This window comes from Cetorhinus maximus, chromosome 17, assembly GCF_964194155.1.
Source record: "Cetorhinus maximus chromosome 17, sCetMax3.hap1.1, whole genome shotgun sequence".
NCBI classification, from domain to species: Eukaryota; Metazoa; Chordata; class Chondrichthyes; order Lamniformes; family Cetorhinidae; genus Cetorhinus; species Cetorhinus maximus.
In genome coordinates, this window is record NC_135895.1 from 83471615 (window position 1) to 83489509 (window position 17895).

General features: G+C 40.9%; 1 protein-coding gene across 7 annotated transcripts in view; it reads left to right on the forward strand.

Annotated features, from left to right (window-relative positions):
* The window catches only part of rasal2 (RAS protein activator like 2), a 392247-nt gene that overhangs the window by 344984 nt on the left and 29368 nt on the right, over positions 1-17895 (forward strand). For all 7 annotated transcript variants that reach the window (XM_078561546.1, XM_078561543.1, XM_078561542.1 and 4 more), the window contains 3 exons: positions 676-774; positions 5063-5617; positions 16052-16196. In XM_078561546.1, coding sequence (XP_078417672.1) covers positions 676-774; positions 5063-5617; positions 16052-16196 — 799 coding nt within the window. The remainder of the gene's footprint in view (positions 1-675; positions 775-5062; positions 5618-16051; positions 16197-17895) is intronic.

Sequence of the window (17895 nt, forward strand, 5' to 3'; positions counted from 1 at the left end):
TTTATATTTCTATCTGAAATTTATCACTGAAATTTATATTTCTATCTCCAAAAATAATGTTTGAGATAAAAACTGCAAGTACAAAATTAATTTCAACTACCTTCAAGTTTGTTGTAATTAGTTATATCCACAGAATTTTAATTAAAAATTACAAAAGGGTTGAGATAATGCTGAATGGCATTTTGTTTATTGAGTTCAGGGTTATAAGCAACTGATATAAGAAACAGGTCTAGGCCTGAACTTTTTGCAAGTAATAGCTGTATCATTCTGAGCAGAGACACAGGATTGTATTGACTGTTGGTCCCTCTGATTTGTATTCAGTTAGATTTGACTTCAGTCATTCTGCCCTATTTTGTCAATCAGGTTAATTCTTTCCTTCTGCAACAGAGTGCAAATGTTACTCAATTTCCCAATCCTCTTATGGTTGCTTGCATAATTTATATAGAATAGCATTGCCTTAGTACACAGCACATGATTCTCCAACATTCCTGTATATGCATAATATGTTTTCAGTCTGGCTTTCCAGGAATCACTATCCAATGATACACTGAAAGATTTCTTGTCCACACTGAACCTGTATTATTTTAAACTCCCTTTATTCTTGTACTCATCATGCAGAAACATCCCTGTACTTTTGGCATGCTCAGACATAACCTGACTGATTTTATGTTGCAGGTTACATACACGGGAGGTAGCAAATGTTTCAGTTGTTCGTCTGTAGCGGAGAGAGATAAGTGGATGGAGAACCTGCGGAGAACAGTGCAGCCAAACAAGGTAACTACATTTAAACAAGAACCTGATAACCGGCTGCATTAAATGAATTTGTTGTTCTTTTAATTCGTAAAGGGATTTAGTAATTGGGTTATCAAATCTAGCTTATTACAATTTGGATTTTAACCAAGCCTGCAGGAAGCAGTATTAAATTATCAATAAGAGCAAGTTAGCATCATGATGTCAAAACAAAAATACCTGGAAAAACTCAGCAGGTCTGGCAGCATCTGTGGAAGGGAGCACAGTTAACATTTCGAGTCCGCATGACTCTTCAACAGAAGTTCTGTTGAAGAGTCATGCGGACTCGAAACGTTAACTGTGCTCCCTTCCATAGATGTTGCCAGACCTGCTGAGTTTTTCCAGGTATTTTTGTTTTTGTTTTCAATTTCCAGCATCCGCGGTTTTTTGCTTTTACCTTAGCATCATGATGTCCTGGTTTTACTATCAGTAAGTGATTTTGACACTTTTCAAAGCATTCTGCTTTAGTGAGATACTGATTCCAAGAGTAGGATATCCTGTGGTCAAGTGGTTTCCTTTTATATCTCACATAAAGAAGTATTTATTGCCCATCCCTAATTGCCCTTGAGAAAGTGGTGGAAAGCCACCTTCTGGAAGCGCTGCAGTCCATGCGGTGTTGGTACACCCACAGTGCTTTTAGGAAGGGAGCAACACAAGCAATCTATACACTTATCTGTAGGAGACTCATCATTGTTCGTAACACTGAGTTCATAAAATAGTGTTTTACATATTTATACATTTTTTTCTAAACACACCTACTTGAACAGTGTTATTTGTCAGCAGCTGTCACTCATCCTGCCTCTGCAGGGTGGTTTTGTCATGAAACAGAGGTGAAGGACCCCAATGTTTATTGATATTAGACCTGAAATCTGCTGAGTCATTCCACACCTAATATTCATGCTACACTCTAGATGAACTGTTTTTGTTCTGTTTTATCTCAAGCTCCATCCTTTTATCTCCCCTCAGCCTAATTCTCCATACCATTCTGCATGCAAACACATTGTTTCTTCACATTAAATGCTAACTACCCCATTGTGCTTTATGCTTATGCAAAGTCTTTTGGCCTGTCACAGTACTCAATCCTACAAAATCCACCAAGCAAAGGGAGATGTGACATTTCAAATCGGGTTGAGTGTGATTGTGCTCAGCTGATATTATCCACAGATTGGTGCTTGTACTGAATCAGCAGTGCTCAGTGTCAGTTCCATTCCTGTGTGCTGATCCAAAGCTGACTCAATAAATGAATGTATTTCAGATGTGTGCAGATCATGACACTGGTGTTCCGGAGCAAAATGGAAACACATTCCAATTGAGTATATGAAAAGTACTGAAGTAATGCTGACGCTTTTTCCCCTCCCCAGTAATTCACTGAATTATCACCCAAACTACTTTAAACACCATTGATTCATTAGGTCAGTTTTATCTGCAACCAAGTGATCAGATATTTGTGATCTTACCGTGGGATTCAGATTACAATTATGAAGCAGTAAAATACTGTCTTGTAGGAAGGGTTAGCACAGTCACTCCCTCACTCGGCAGCACTAACTGGGGCCTGGATACAGTGGGCATTGATACTTAGACTGTCATGGCTACAGACTGTGGCAGATTCACTGGTATAAGGGAAATGTTGGTGTCACAGTGACCTTGCTAAACAGAAGCAAGGGTTGGAAATATTCATTAATCTGTTCCTGGACTGCAATTTTCATAACTTTAATTAACCATGTTATAAAGTACTGTGTATGCTTGTCATGATGTTGGAAGATGCAGAATGTAATTAAGCTTATGCTCGTAAAGTCTGAATAATCACATCAGTCTTGCTGATCTAATCTGCATCTTTCCGCTCCTAACAGTAATGCTATTATTCACCTCTCAGCCTTATTTAGTGCTGTTAGGACACTGTCTTCTGTCTCCAAGGACTGTAAGACCTGGAAACGGTGGGTGTACTTTCATTTTGGCAGTGCTCGTATCTGTGGCTGACTCCTTGCTTTCATTTTTGTGCACAGTTCACCGTCACATTCTGTTCTTCTTCCAGGTTTTTTCATTGCTGCTTGCCGGCAAGTAGAATGCTGGTGTGTTCTTCAAATAAATATCGATATGATGTGCAGCTTGTTTGGTGTTGTGGGACTGCATGAGGCAAACATTGCATTAATGTCAGCAGGGCTTTTACATAGCTGCAGCACATTACAGTGTGCCTGCCTGTGTGTACTTGGCATTACTCTGACCCCTACCCCATTCATACTGTCTTGTATGACCATGTGAGCAAACTAAATTGGAACCCTCAGGGCTTAGAGGGCCCACAAGCCATTCTTGTGGCAACAGATACTAGTTACCCACCCAATGCAATTAATTTTTCATTCAATTTACCTTATGAATAAGTGGTCCTTCACTCCATTTGCCAGCTGCTTGTGAGTGCACCTGCTGCAAACTTTCACCAGATCAGAGTTTGTGTCAGTACTATCAATGGGGCTTGCTCAGCCTGGTCCTGTTCCTTCTGGTAATGTATTACTCGTGTGTGTATAAAAACAGTACTGTAAATCTCATATTCTTTCTGTGTTTTCCATCATTGTTGATTAATTACTGCAGTTATCCACCTGTAGTTTTTAATTTTTCTGGACTTGCATCTGCAGCTTTATCTGTTATCTTGAAGTATCTGTTAATTTTAATGCTACTTACATTGCACAGCACTTCAATTCTCTGAATGTTGAATAGGAAGTTCTCCCTTTGGCTCTATAGATTGTTTAAAGATAGCTTAAATTATTAACTGCACATGGAGGCCATGTTAAGCATCCCAGATATTCCATCTGCTTGGAACCAAAGCAACCCAAGTAGTTCTGATAAGAGGTTGCCATGGCTGCCTGAGTTACACGTGCTCTCAACGGTCTTATCATCAATCAGCATCCTGTTGAAGTCCCAGTGAAGCATTTCTCTGAATTCAGAATCTTCTACTTACTTCCCAACCCATATGTCTACAGTGGCCAAGTGGCCGTTGGTGAACCTGCTTTGATGGTGGTACAAACAGCCCAAGCTCACTTCAGTTATTCCTCCTTAGATTAATTGTGCAGTTTCAACTCGGTGCCAACCAGAGCATGGTTTCTGGTATTGTATCACAGCAGCAGTGCAGGGACCTTTCACCTTGTGGAAGGCTACTTCAATGCTAAACCACACAGCAGTCAATATAAACATGTACCAGCTTTGTCTCTCCACAGTTTATAAAGAAATATATTATCGTGTTGATTCACTAAGAATGGATTATTTAAAACATTCTACATTTGTGGGAAAAATTAGAGTCATAAATCACGCAAGTCAACAGGAAGTGTTTTTAACTGCCTCACCACCACCCCTCCACCCAATTCCACCCCTTCTCCATCCACCCCTCCTGCAACATCAACACTGGAGCTCCATTTCTTTGCAGTACATATGATCTTTTGTGAGAATGGCTGTTAGTCCATAAACCCTTGATTGGATTGGAATTTTAATCTTCGAGGGGAGAATGGATGACTAACTGGCAGATTCTTCAGTTAAATCCTTGTTGACTTTTAGCACTCGCAGAGAAAGGATGCTTTAATTCTTGATTGTGATTAATTCCTTTACAGAATCACAGAATTGTTACGGTGCAGAAGGAGGCCATTCTGCCTACCATGTCTGCACCGGCTCTCTGAATGAGCATTATGACTCAGTGCCATTCTCCGGCCTTTTCCCCATAACCCTGCACATTGTTTCTATGAAACTAATCATCTAATGCCCTCTTGAATGCCTCGATTGAACCTGCCTCCACCACACTTCCAGGCAGTGCACTCCAGACCCAAACCACTCGCCGTATGAAAAAGCCTTTTCTCATATCGCATTTGCTTCTTTCGCAAATCACTTGAAATCTGTAATAATAGCCATTCCTTGAAATTAAAGCTAGCTTAATTTGTTAACCCAAGAAAATTGTGTAATGAACTGATAAACTTGATCATAAAATTTTCTGTTGAATTGCTGTGGAATGTTGGGCAGGATGCCCAATTCGGTGATGCCCTTGGGTTAGTGTCCAATTCTAGCTCTGTTGGTCAGGAGAGCAGTTAGTCACAGAAAAGTTGGAGGGCGAAGCAGCTAAGACTGGTGCCACATACCCAGCTTCTTGATTCCTCCTGTCATCATGACCATAACCAATTTAAAATTTGGCAAGGCTTTGAAGTTGGTTATATGGGTGGGTCTTTCACATGCAAGAAAAGTTGATCAAAAAATAAACTGACTCAGAAATTGTAATGCGTGCTCTGTTTTACATTTCTAGGACAATTGTCGCCGTGCAGAAAATGTACTCCGACTTTGGATTATTGAAGCAAAAGACTTAGCCCCTAAAAAAAGGTATTTTTGTGAACTGTGTCTAGATGACACACTATACGCACGAACTACCAGTAAAATGAAAGCAGATAACCTGTTCTGGGGTGAGCACTTTGAGTTTTACACTCTGCCAATGGTCAGGAACATCACGGTGCATATTTACAAGGACATGGATAAGAAGAAAAAGAAAGATAAGAATAATTATGTGGGACTGGTTAATATTCCGATCACCAGCGTCATTGGACGACAGTTTATAGAGAAATGGTACCCTGTCAGCACGCCTAATCCCAACAAGGGCAAAGGTGGAGGTCCTTACATCCGCATCAAATGCCGCTATCAAACAATTGCCATCCTTCCTATGGAACAGTACAAGGAGTTTGCAGAGTTTGTCACCAACAACTACACCATGTTATGCTCTGTGCTGGAGCCAGTCATCAGTGTGAAGAACAAAGAGGAGATGGCCTGTGCCCTCGTTCATATCCTGCAGAGCACTGGTCGAGCAAAGGTAGGCATAGAAATGGCCATTGCAGTAAAATCAGGACCTCCATGTCATTTTTGTGTGATTATAAATTAAATCTGTGATATCAGCAGAAAGCCTAGTGGTGAAGGATAGAACAGGATACAATCCTTTCCCATTTTAAAGGCTATTTTTAAAGAGATATGCATCACAAACATGCACCTCCTAACCCAACACCACAGTTTGTCTTTTCCTATTTATAGGGATACAAATGAATCCCTAGCAAATGCCCAACACCAATATACAACTAAACACAATTAATATACAATTAACAACAGTTTCTGTGTGAAGTTTATGAGCTGACAGCTCAATAATGCCAAACATGTTGCATTTCATACCTATGCTACTGGTTGAAGGTCTACAAGTTTCGTGAATCTGCATGTAATAAGTCCATGGAAATTTATCTTTAATTTGCTCTCAGGACGCGAGTGATTCTGGAAAAGTGGTGTCTATTGCTCATCATTGGTTGTCCAGAGGGCAATAAGAGTTAAACACGTAGTGTGGGACTGAGGTCGTTTGTAGATCAGAAGGATATTAGTTAAAAAATAGCATTTGGATTTTTACAACTATTGATTTGTGGTTATTTTCAACGTCACAACTTGCCATTATGGGATTTGAACTCTGGGTTGCAAGCAGAGATGTGCTAGAACAGTAACTGTAAGGTTACCATAGCCACGTGGTTATAATCTTATTTTTGATATTGCTTGTCTTTTTCTTTTTAATAGGTACAGTTGAAAAAAATACTGACAAAGTGCATTAAATTTAAACACTGTGTAAAATCCTTCTGTGCTGTTTTATGTGTTTCTTTGCAATTATTGCAATGACTTACTTTAGAGTTGAGTCCTTTAAAGGAATGCGGTGACTATTTAAAGTCCATGCAATAATTGCCACTTTCTACGAGACTTTTCAGTGCTTACCCTCTCTGCAAACTGACAGTTGAAACCCTGATTTTGGATCTTAAAAACCATTTACTTTATATATAACTACCATGCAATTGTTTTTTTTTGTGTAGTAAGTCTGTAATAAAGATTCCAAATGAGTGAATGCTATTGGATTCAAATATGAAGTGCTCCTGTTACTCTTTTAAATACATCTTAACTTCTCTTTTCCCTGCTTATTGTGTAAATTCACTGAGCCATTCAGACTTTGGAGTGGAAAACTGAAAATTTCCCTCCATTATTTAAAAAGGGACAGAAGGAGAAACCAGGTAACCTGAAAATTTAACATCATTTGTGGGGAAGATGCTGGAATTCATCATCAGAGTAACTGAGCACTTAGACACGTTTCAGCTAAACTGTAAGTCTGCATAGATTTGCAATGGTAGGTCATATCTGACTAATCCAGTTAGATATTTTGAGGCAATAATTATGGTGAATAGGGAGTGCATATAGATATTGTCTAAATGGAAGGCATTTGATAAGATTTCACAGGAGATTATTAGCTGAAATGAGAGAGCATGGAATTGGAGGTAATTTTGTGATATAAGTCAGTGATTGGTTGAAAGATATGATGCACCAAGGATCAAGGAAACAATCTCTGATTAGTAGGATAAAAACAAAAAGCTAAAAGCTACTGCGGATGCTGGAAATCCAAAACAAAAACAGAATTACCTGGAAAAACTCAGCAGGTCTGGCAGCATCGGTGGAGAAGAAATCAGTTAACGTTTCGAGTCTTCATGACCCTTCGGCAGAACTGAGTATAGTTAGGAGAAAGGTGAAATATAAGCTGGTCTAAGGTGGGGGGGCGGGGGGAGAGAGAAGTAGAGGGTGGGATGATTGTGGAGATAAGCAAGCAGTGATAGAAGCAGATAATCAAAAGATGTCACAGACAAAAGGATCAAAGAGGTGTTGAAGGTGGTGATATTATCTAAGAAAAGTGCTAATTAAAAATGGAAGGCAGGATACTCAAGGTACAGCTCTAGTGGGGGTGGGGTGGAAAGACTAACAAAGTTTTAGTTTTAGATTTAAAAATAATGGAAATAGATGGGAAAAGAAGAATGTATATAAATTATTGGAAAAAAAGGGAGGGGGGAGAAACGGGGTGGGGATGGGGGGAGGGGGAGTTTAAGATCTAAAGTTGTTGAATTCAATATTCAGCCCGGAAGGCTGTAAAGTGCCTAGTCGGAAGGTGAGGTGCTGTTCCTCCAGTTTGCGTTGGGCTTCACTGGAACAATGCAGCAAGCCAAGGACAGACATGTGGGCAAGAGAACAGGGTGGAGTGTTAAAATGGCAAGCGACAGGGAGGTTTGGGTCTTTCTTGCGGACAGACCGCAGGTGTTCTGCAAAGCGGTCGCCCAGTTTGCGTTTGGTGTCTCCAATGTAGAGGAGACCGCATTGGGAGCAACAAATGCAGTAGACTAAGTTAGGGGAAATGCAAGTGAAATGCTGCTTCACTTGAAAGGAGTGTTTGGGCCCTTGGACGGTGAGGAGAGAGGAAGTGAAGGGGCAGGTGTTGCATCTTCTGTGTGGGCATGGCGAGGTGCTATAGGTTGAGGAGTAGGGGGTGATGGAGGAGTGGACCAGGGTGTCCCGGAGGGAACGATCCCTACGGAATGCCGCCAGGGGGGGTGAAGGGAAGATGTGTTTGGTGGTGGCATCATGCTGGAGTTGGCGGAAATGGCGGAGGATGATCCTTTGAATGCGGAGGCTGGTGGGCTGATAAGTGAGGACAAGGGGGACCCTATCATGTTTCTGGGAAGGAGGAGAAGGCGTGAGGGCGGATGCGCGGGATATCGGCCGGACACGGTTGAGGGCCCTGTCAACGACCGTGGGTGGAAAACCTCGGTTAAGGAAGAAGGAGGACATGTCAGAGGAGCTGTTTTTGAAGGTAGCGTCATCAGAACAGATGCGACGGAGGCGAAGGAACTGAGAGAATGGGATGGAGTCCTTACAGGAAGCGGGGTGTGAGGAGCTGTAGTCGAGGTAGCTGTGGGAGTCGGTAGGCTTGTAATGGATAATTGATATAAATTTTTTCAGGTCCCGACGATAAAAAAAATTTATTAATTTTGCTTCCAATCTCCACCCCTCCATCATTTTCACATGGTCCATCTCTGACACTTCTCTTCCCCTCCTTGACCTCTCTGTCTCAATTTCTGATGATAGACTGTCCGCCAATATCCATTACAAGCCTACCGACTCCCACAGCTACCTCGACTACAGCTCCTCACACCCCGCTTCCTGTAAGGACTCCATCCCATTCTCTCAGTTCCTTCGCCTCCGTCGCATCTGTTCTGATGACGCTACCTTCAAAAACAGTATCATATGGTATGATAGTGCAGCGGCTGTGTTTCTGCACTAATAATCCAGACATCTGTACTAATAGTCCAGAGAAGGTGGTCAAATCCAACAATGGCAGTTAATTTGAAGAATGAGTCCAAATCCTACAATGGCATTTAAAATTTTGAATCCAATTTAAAACAAATTTGTAAATTTTAAAAATTGCCAGCATTAAAAGTGACCATGACTTTGCCTGATTGTTGCAAAAATGCAACTGTTAAGCTGATGTCTTTTAGGGAAGGAAATCTGCTGTCTTTGTCTGGTCTAGCCAATTATCATTCCAGCCCCACACCAACATGTTAACTACCCTCTGAAGTAGTCAGGCAAGCCACTCAGTTGCATCAAACCAGTACATCAAACAACAGAAATCAACACACGGACTGCACGGTTGAAGAAGGTGGCCCACCACCGCCACCTTCTGAGAGCAATTGTGGATGGAAACCAAATGCCCACACCCTGAGAACAAATTTTTAAAGACCCACTTATGATGCAGAAACCCTAACATTGTAAAACCCAAACTCTGGGTAGATTCAGCAACTGGTACTGAGCTACACAGAGCAAGTAAGTAAAGGAAAGAAATAATTTGTATTTACATAGTACCTTTCACATTCTCAAGAAATCTCAGAGCATATCATATTCAATAAAGTACTTCTTGAACTATTGTGACGATTGTAATATTGGCAAATGTGGCAGCTAATTTACGCAAAGCACAATCCCACAGACAGCTTTGAAATAAATTGCTAGATATCTGTTTTTGCTGATTTTGGTTGAGGGATAAATATTAACAAGACACTGGGAAAAACTCTCCTGTTTTTCAAATAGTGCGATGGGATTTTTCATGTCAACTGAGAGTATAGACTTGTTGGGTGCTTAATTAACTAATCTATTGCAAGCTTGGCTAACTTAATGGTGCTTTTGTGCCTGGATTGGCCCTCCAATGAAATGCTGAGGGAATACTCCATCATCAGAGTTTTCATTCTTTCAGTGAGATGCTGAAGTTCGGTCTTGGGCTGCTTATTTCTGTGATTGCAATGAACATTAAGGGTCTCATGGTGATACCCAAAGAAAGTTGATATCCTGGCCAACATTCCTCTCTTTATCAGTCAGCAAAAATTAAATGCGTGAACTGTTTCATTTCATTGTTCAATGGCAGCCACTGAGCTTTAATAGTAATTTATTGTGCAAAGTACTTAAGAAACTTTTCAACATTGGCCTATTAGGAGACCAAGACCAGGAGGCGTAACAAATCAGCCAGTGATTGCTGACCTGCTGAAAAATGTACATGTGCACAGACATTGGGTGAGCACACCCTAGTTGAATAGTTAGCTGACAGTTGCTATCAAGGCTCACTGATAAAGAATAGCTGGCTAGGAAGAGTGGAGAAAGTGCCTAAAAATGCATTAGGTTTGTTCTTAGGATTTAGTTGAACCAGATCATTGGGGTCATGAAGAGAGGAGCTATATTTGTTATGCTTTGAAATGTTCATAGATGTTTACAGCACAGAAGGAGGCCATTCAGCCCATTGTGTCTGTGCCGGTCAACAAAAATCTGACTACACTAATTCCATTTTCCAGTGCTTGGCTCACTGGCAACGCATCCATTGTTGCCAGGGTGCCCAGAGCAGAAAGGCTTCAATTGCTTAATATGGACACACTCTACTTTTTTTCAAAACAAAAGTTTATTATTTTTTGAAATTAAGATTTTAAATCCACCCAAACAGTTATTTTGAAATCCCTTGTTGTTGTGTACAGCTTGACTTAGCTAAAATGATCAAATTCAAGAGATTTTGCTGGGAATGTTTAAATCAGGAATGCGATTCAAAGACCAATTACAGCAGAATCCAGAATACTGGATGCCAATGGACCACCTTTATCTGGTACACAAAATACAGCAAGTGAAGTGATTCCTGGGACATGAATCAATTTATTTTCTCCTCCACTCCCTTTTTTTTAGAACGTTTATTATTTAATTTGTACCTTGGGTATTATATTTGCAGAGGTTGAGATTCATGATCCTTTCTTGTTAGTTTTTAAATCTCATCTCTTTCTCTGTCCCCATGTGAAAAGGATGAGCTAATCATTAACAATTGTAGCTGCTCCTGTCTGCAGAAGAGAATTCTTGTTAAAACCCAGAAGATAAAGAACCTTTACCAGAATAAGGTCACAGCCATTGTGTTCATCATTAAGTGGAATGAGTAATTACAATGGAAACTCTATTGCAGCTGTGTTTCAGAGCCTAGCCCCAGGTCAGGCAACTGTCAGGAGGCTGTGATGGAACGTGCGCACTCATACTGTATATCAGATTCTTTAGTATCCATTGTCAGTAAGAGCAACCATCTTATTTGCAGCAAAGTCTCAATGGGTAAACACATATCCTATGTGATGCTGAGTTTAGAGACCTAAGCCTTAATCTTGGCTGACGCTTGTGTGCAGTACTGAGGGACTACTACACTAATTAGAAATGATGACTTTCAGCCAAGATATTAAACTGAGGTTCCATCTTTTATTAAATTCTTTCATGGAATGTGAGCATTGCTGGCAAGGCCAGCATTTGTTGCTCATCCCTAATTGCCCTTGAGAAGATGGTGGTGAACTGCCTTCTTCAACCACTGAAGTCCACATGTTGTTGGTACACCCACAATGCTGTTGGCATTTCCAGGTTTTTGACCCAGCAAAAGTGAAGGAATGGCGATGTAGTTCTAAGTCAGGATGGCGTGTGGGCTGGAGGGGAACTTGCATGTGGTGGTGTTCCCACGCACCTGCTGCCCTTGTCCTTCTAGGTGGCCAAGGTTGCGGGTTTGGAAGGCGCCCTCAGATGGACGCAAAAGATCCCACTACACAATTTAGAAAAGCAGGGGAATTCTGCCCAGTGTCCCTGCCATTATTTTTCCTTTACCCAACAACATCACTAAAACAGATTATCAGGTTATTTTAACATTGCTGGCCCTGGGACTTTGCTGTGCACAAATTGTTTGTGACATTTCCTATATTAGAACAGTCACGACACTTCAAAAAAATACTTAACTGGCTATAAAACACATTGTGCTGTTCTGAGGTTGTGTAAGGCACAATATAAATGCATGTTCTTTCATTTTTCTTTATGTAGCCCTGAAGGTTTGCAGATCTGTTCTGAGATTAGCCCTAGTTGGTTGAGAGTGGTATAACAGGAGAATTCTTTTTTGATTGCAATCCCCAGGCCTTCAGCTGGGATTTGTGTGTTAGTCTATTCTCTGTCTCAGTGGTGATGCCTGCTTTTTCAAATGATTGGCCAATGAAGAATTCCCAGGCAACCAAATCCCAGCACAAATCAGTGCCTTCTGGACAACAAGCAGAATAAATGAAGAAAGCTTAGCAGATAAGAAGAGCTCTTCTGTTGTAATATTGAATATTGTGATTTCACATTTTATCTATAGTAAATTAGAACTTTTAATGTTTCATTACACAAGCTGCCATAGAGCAGTGTAATTTTATACTTGATTATAACTTCACAGAAATTTGGAGGTTTGAGAAATTGCTGTTGAATAACATGATCAAAGCGTTTGTACATGTATGGAGGTTAGGACATGGGTGGGACCAGCTGCATGAATAACTACCCCGGTTTGAAGTTATGTTTGTGGAAATAATCTTTCATAACAAGTTAGGTGATAGTGGTTATACTGTGTTGAGATGAGTTGTAGAGTCTGATGGACTTTGGAGTACACTTGTTATTTGGGAATTCCTCCATATTTTCTCTGTTTTACTCTACATCCTGTTCTGACTGATCCTGGGATCGAGTCCTATAGGAGCCCACTTCATTGAGTACTGCACCAAAGTGGTGGTTCTTCATGTGTGAACTGAAATGCTGAGGTACGTTTGTTGTTGGGCTGGGAGTAGCCATCAAAGGTACCACACATAAGGCTACTTAATAAGATAAGAGCCCATGGTGTTGGGGATAGTATATTAGCATGGATAGAGGACTGGCTAACGGAAGACAGAGAGTTGGGATAAGGGGGGCATTTTCAGGATGGCAACCTGTAACTAGTGGGAGTGCCACAGGGATCAGTGCTGGGGCCACAATTATTTATAATATATATTAATGACTTGGATGAGGGAAATGAATGTACTATCGCTAAGTTTGTGGATGACACAAAAATAGGTGGGAAGGCAATTGGTGAGGATGACACAAAGAGTCTACAGAGGGATATGGACAGGTTAAGTGAATGGGCAAAAACGTAGCAGATGGAATATAATGTGGGAAAATGTGAGGTTATGCACTTTGGCAGGAAGAATAGAGGAGCTGAATATTATTTAAATGGATAAAGACTGAAGAAAGCTGCAGCACAGAGGGATTTGGGGGTCCTAGTGCATGAATCCCGAAAAGCTAGCATACAAGTTCAGCAGGTAATAGGGAAGGCAAATGGAATGTTGGCCTTTATTTCAAAGGGAATGGAGTATAAAAATAGAGAAGTCTTGCTAAAACTATACAGGGCATTAGTTAGACCACACCTAGAATACTATGAACAGTTTTGGTCACAGTATCTAAGGAAAGATATACTGGCATTGAAGGCAGTCCGGAGAAGGTTCACTAGGTTGATCCCGGGGATGGAGGGATTTTCTTATGAGGGGAGGTTGAACAGGTTGGGCCCGTACTCATTGGAGTTTAGAAGAATGAGAGGCGACCTTATTGAAACATAAGATTCTTAGGGGGCTTGACAGAGTCGATGCTGAGAAATTGTTTCCCCTTGTGGGAGAGTCTAGGACCAGAAGGCATAATCTTAGAGTAAGGGGGCGCCCACTTAGAACTGAGATGAAGAGGAATTTCTTCTCTGAAGGTAGTCAATCTGTGGAATTCTTTACCGCAGAGAGCTGTAGAGGCTGGGTCGCTAAGCATATTGAAGGCTGGGATAGACAGATTTTTAATCAGTAAGGGAATCAAGGGTTATGGGGAAAGTGGAGTTGAGGATTATCAGATCAGCCATGATCTCATTGAATGGTGGAGCAGACTCGATGGGCCGAATGGCCTACTTCTGCTCCTATGTCTTATGGTCTTATAGCTGAGCCCAGTCCTGATGTCGCCTGACATCCACATATGTGCAATTTCCAGCAGGACAGTGTTCAGGTTCATGATGGTACACTTCACCACTCTCTGGTGCTCCAATATGTTGCATCCTTGTGTAAACCTCCACTTTATCTTTTTATAGTGTATGTGTCTGTATTGTGCTATACTCTACATTGTACATTTTATATTGTGCACCCATAACCAAAATTTAACACTGCATAATTCAATCTCTCAATTGTGTTATCTATGTTGCCCAGCATAGTGACAGCCTGTGTGGCAGATTATTTTTTAAAGAATAAAAAATAAGGTTCCTGGCAGTAGCATAGGCTGCTCACATTTACAAACTTACAAAGTTGTTAATGATCTTTTATTTCATGCATTAAGCATACAGGAACACAAGTGTATGGTCACATATCAAATTACCCGTGAGGCACTGTTGACCCAGATGCGCTGACTCTTGCCTTTTCCTCTGGTTGCTTTCCATTTAACAACGCTGCAACGTGCTCTGTTCTCTTGATGGAGTGTTTTAAAAAATCTCCCATTAAGGCCAAATGGCTAGAACTGTTATCCATTATAAAGATTTGAGGCTATGAGCATACTGCTCTAAATGAAATATCTTTCTCTTCTTTGCAGAGATAAAGTTAATGGGAATTTCGGAATTTAATCCTCCTAAATCACTCCTGTGATTTCTGACAGAAGTAATTCAGTGTTGTAATTCTGGTGGATTAACTTGAAATTTCTCTAGTGACTCCCTGTTTTAGAGCTTCTGAGCCTCTGGGGGTGTACCACAGTGTTCCTTTGGGGCCTTAGAAAACAATCCTAATGCATGTAAACACAGGTTAAGAATGAATAACCTGAAGCTTTATCTCATCAGTTAAATTTCTCCGGCACAATCAGCAGATGGTTAAAGTGCATTGAGCCTCCGCCTGGGCTCAGTGGTGGGAGGTCGGTGCTAGCCGGAACAGCTAGCAGAACAAACTGACCAGTTTTATCCCTTCCACCTTCTGCTGAATGCCATCTCACACTAACTGAGATATGTCAAAGGAGCATCTCATCATTGTGACACCATGTTGGTGCTTGTCTGCTGTGTGCTATTGTGCTGCCTCTGTTTATTTTTTAAAAATCAATCTCTTACAAAGTAATTTATTAACATCTTGTTGCTTTGCTGTCATTTGCATTCTTTTTGTTTACCTGATGCCTGTTAAAAATGTTAGTCTTGGCACTGTGATTGAGATACAATGACTTATTTACAACTGAGGAATTCTTAGGTTAATTACTATATCACTGCTGATTATTTGGCTACAGCACACTGTCAGCCTCAGTAACTCATTCAAGTTGGTACCTGCAATAAAACCATCACCACCAGCTCATTAACCATCACAGACAGCTCAAAATAAAAGGAAAACTGATATTTATCATTTGATTCCTTCTGAAGTTCCTGACGCTGCAGCTGCATCTTCATTATATTTTCACAAGTTTCAGTATATTATATGTGTTATCTAGTTGGGATTGTCCATCTGAGTTGGAAGGAGGGAATCCAAGGGTGCTTGCTGTCCTTTGATCCTTCTGATTGAATGAATGATGAAAACTTCCCATGTCTGCTGACTGATACCTGGTCACTCAGTGAATAACATTAAATCAATGTTAAACTTGGGCAAGGAAAGGCACAGAGATAGTGTATTAATATAACCCAATACAGCAAGCAAAGCTTGGGCCAGAAAATAATGTATCAGTGCGTGCTGGGAATAAATAAGCTTATATCGAGGTTACATATCATACATACAATACATACATTTGACTTCGATTCAAATCACTGATCAGATTTTTTGATCATTTTAACTGTTAGATACTACGTATATAAGGATCTTGTCATTAGAAGTTCTCTAGCATTATAATTGCCAAGATCACAGTGGCAATATTTGGTTTTAGTGCGTAAGTATAATGTAATGGCCATTGTTATGCTGCCCCAAGCTCCTTCTACAGATTCCCCTTAATCACTTGAGTTTGTAGCTGAGTGAATGCTCTTGTCAGTGAAGACTTTATTTTTCATTACACTACAGAACATGGGCTATTACCCAGCATTCAAGCTTTTAATTCTTACTCCTTCCAGGACTTCCTTACAGACTTGGTAATGTCTGAGGTGGATCGATGTGGGGAACATGATGTTCTTCTCTTCAGGGAAAACACCTTAGCAACAAAAGCCATAGAGGAGTATTTGAAGCTTGTCGGGCAGAAGTACCTCCACGATGCCTTAGGTAAGCGTTGACTGATTTACACTGGATTGGTTGATGATTATTGATGCTGCATCTGTAGTGCAGGTACCGTGGGAGAATAGTGGCTTCTAATAGACTGGTGTGAGGTGTGTACTGCTGGTTCCACCCTGGTTAATCAGTGCAAGGCAAGGCAGTGCACATTTGTGCAGAGCTTTGTTTGTTTACCAATATCCAAATTTCAATGACATCTTACTGTTGGTCAAGAGAATACACAACAGCCCACTTTTCTTGAACACAGATAGATGAAGGGGCAAGTGCGTTGTCGGGGACCCTTTAACAGTTTTAAAATTGGATGTGTGCTTTCTATTTGCAGCAATTTCACTGTAGCTGATGTGTAGCCCACATGTTGTGATACAGCCTGCTTAAGGTAGTCTGAACATATGCAGGTTTATCTGCTGGCATACTGCACCGCGTTTTGTGTTTGATCTGTTGCCAGTATCTTTTTACAGTGTACAACATGCAGCGTATCTGCACATCCTAATAACAACCAACGCAATTGAGTATGGATAAACTTCCAAAGAGCACAGTTGCAGCAAATGCTTTTCCATAAGGCATACATCTGCATTGAAGGGACTGACATCCATCTGTTTATTCTCCCACCACAAGAAGACAAGAAATAGGAGCAGGAACGGGCCACATGGCTTATCGAGTCTGCTCCGCCATTCAATACAATCATGGCTGATCATGGGTTTCAACTCCACTTTCCTCCTGATCCCACATCACTTGATCCCAAAAATCTGTCTATCCCAGCCTTAAATGTATTCAATGATGAAGCATCCACAGCTGTCTGGGGTAGAGAACTCCAAAGATTCACAACCCTTTGAATGAAGTAATTTCTCCTCATCTCAGTCCTAAATGATTGGCCCCTTAACCTGAGGCTGTGCCCCCTGTGTTTGTTTCCACTGGTCAGGGAATCTATCTCTCAGTCTCTTCAGATTCTTGTATGTTTTATTATTCTGAACTTGAGTGAATATAGGCCCAATTTACCAAGCCTCTCATCATCGGGCAACCCCCTCATCCCAGAAACCAACTTAATGAACCTTCACTGTACTGCTTCCAATACAAGTATATCCTTCCTTAAATATGGAGACCAAAATTGCAAACACTATTCCAGGTGTGGTCACACCAAAGCCCATACGATTGTAACAAGACTTCTTTATTCCTGTATTCCAGTCCCCTGGCAATAAAGGCCAATATGCCATTTGCCTTCCTAATTGCTTGCTGTACTTGCGTGCCAGCTTTCTACGTTTCTTGTACGAGCAAACCCAAATCTCTTTGAACATCAACACTTTCACATCTTTTAAAAAATATTATGCTCTTCTATCATAGTTCCCTACATTTATACTCCCTCTACCATCTTGTTGCCCATTCACTTAACCTGTCTAATATCTCTTTTCAGTCTTTCTGTGTCCTCCCCACAGCCTACCTTTCCACCTAGCTTTGTGATCATCAGCAAACTTAGGAACATTACTCTCTGTCTCTTCATCTAATTCATTAATATAGATTGTAAATAGCTGAGGCCTGAGCACTGATCCTTGCAGCACTCCACTATTCACTGCCTGCCAACTTGAAAATTCTCCATTTATGTCCACACTCTGCTTCCTGCCTGTTAACCAATCCTCTCCATGCTAATATATTACCACCAACTCCATGAGCTTTATCTTTCATGTGGCACTTTATT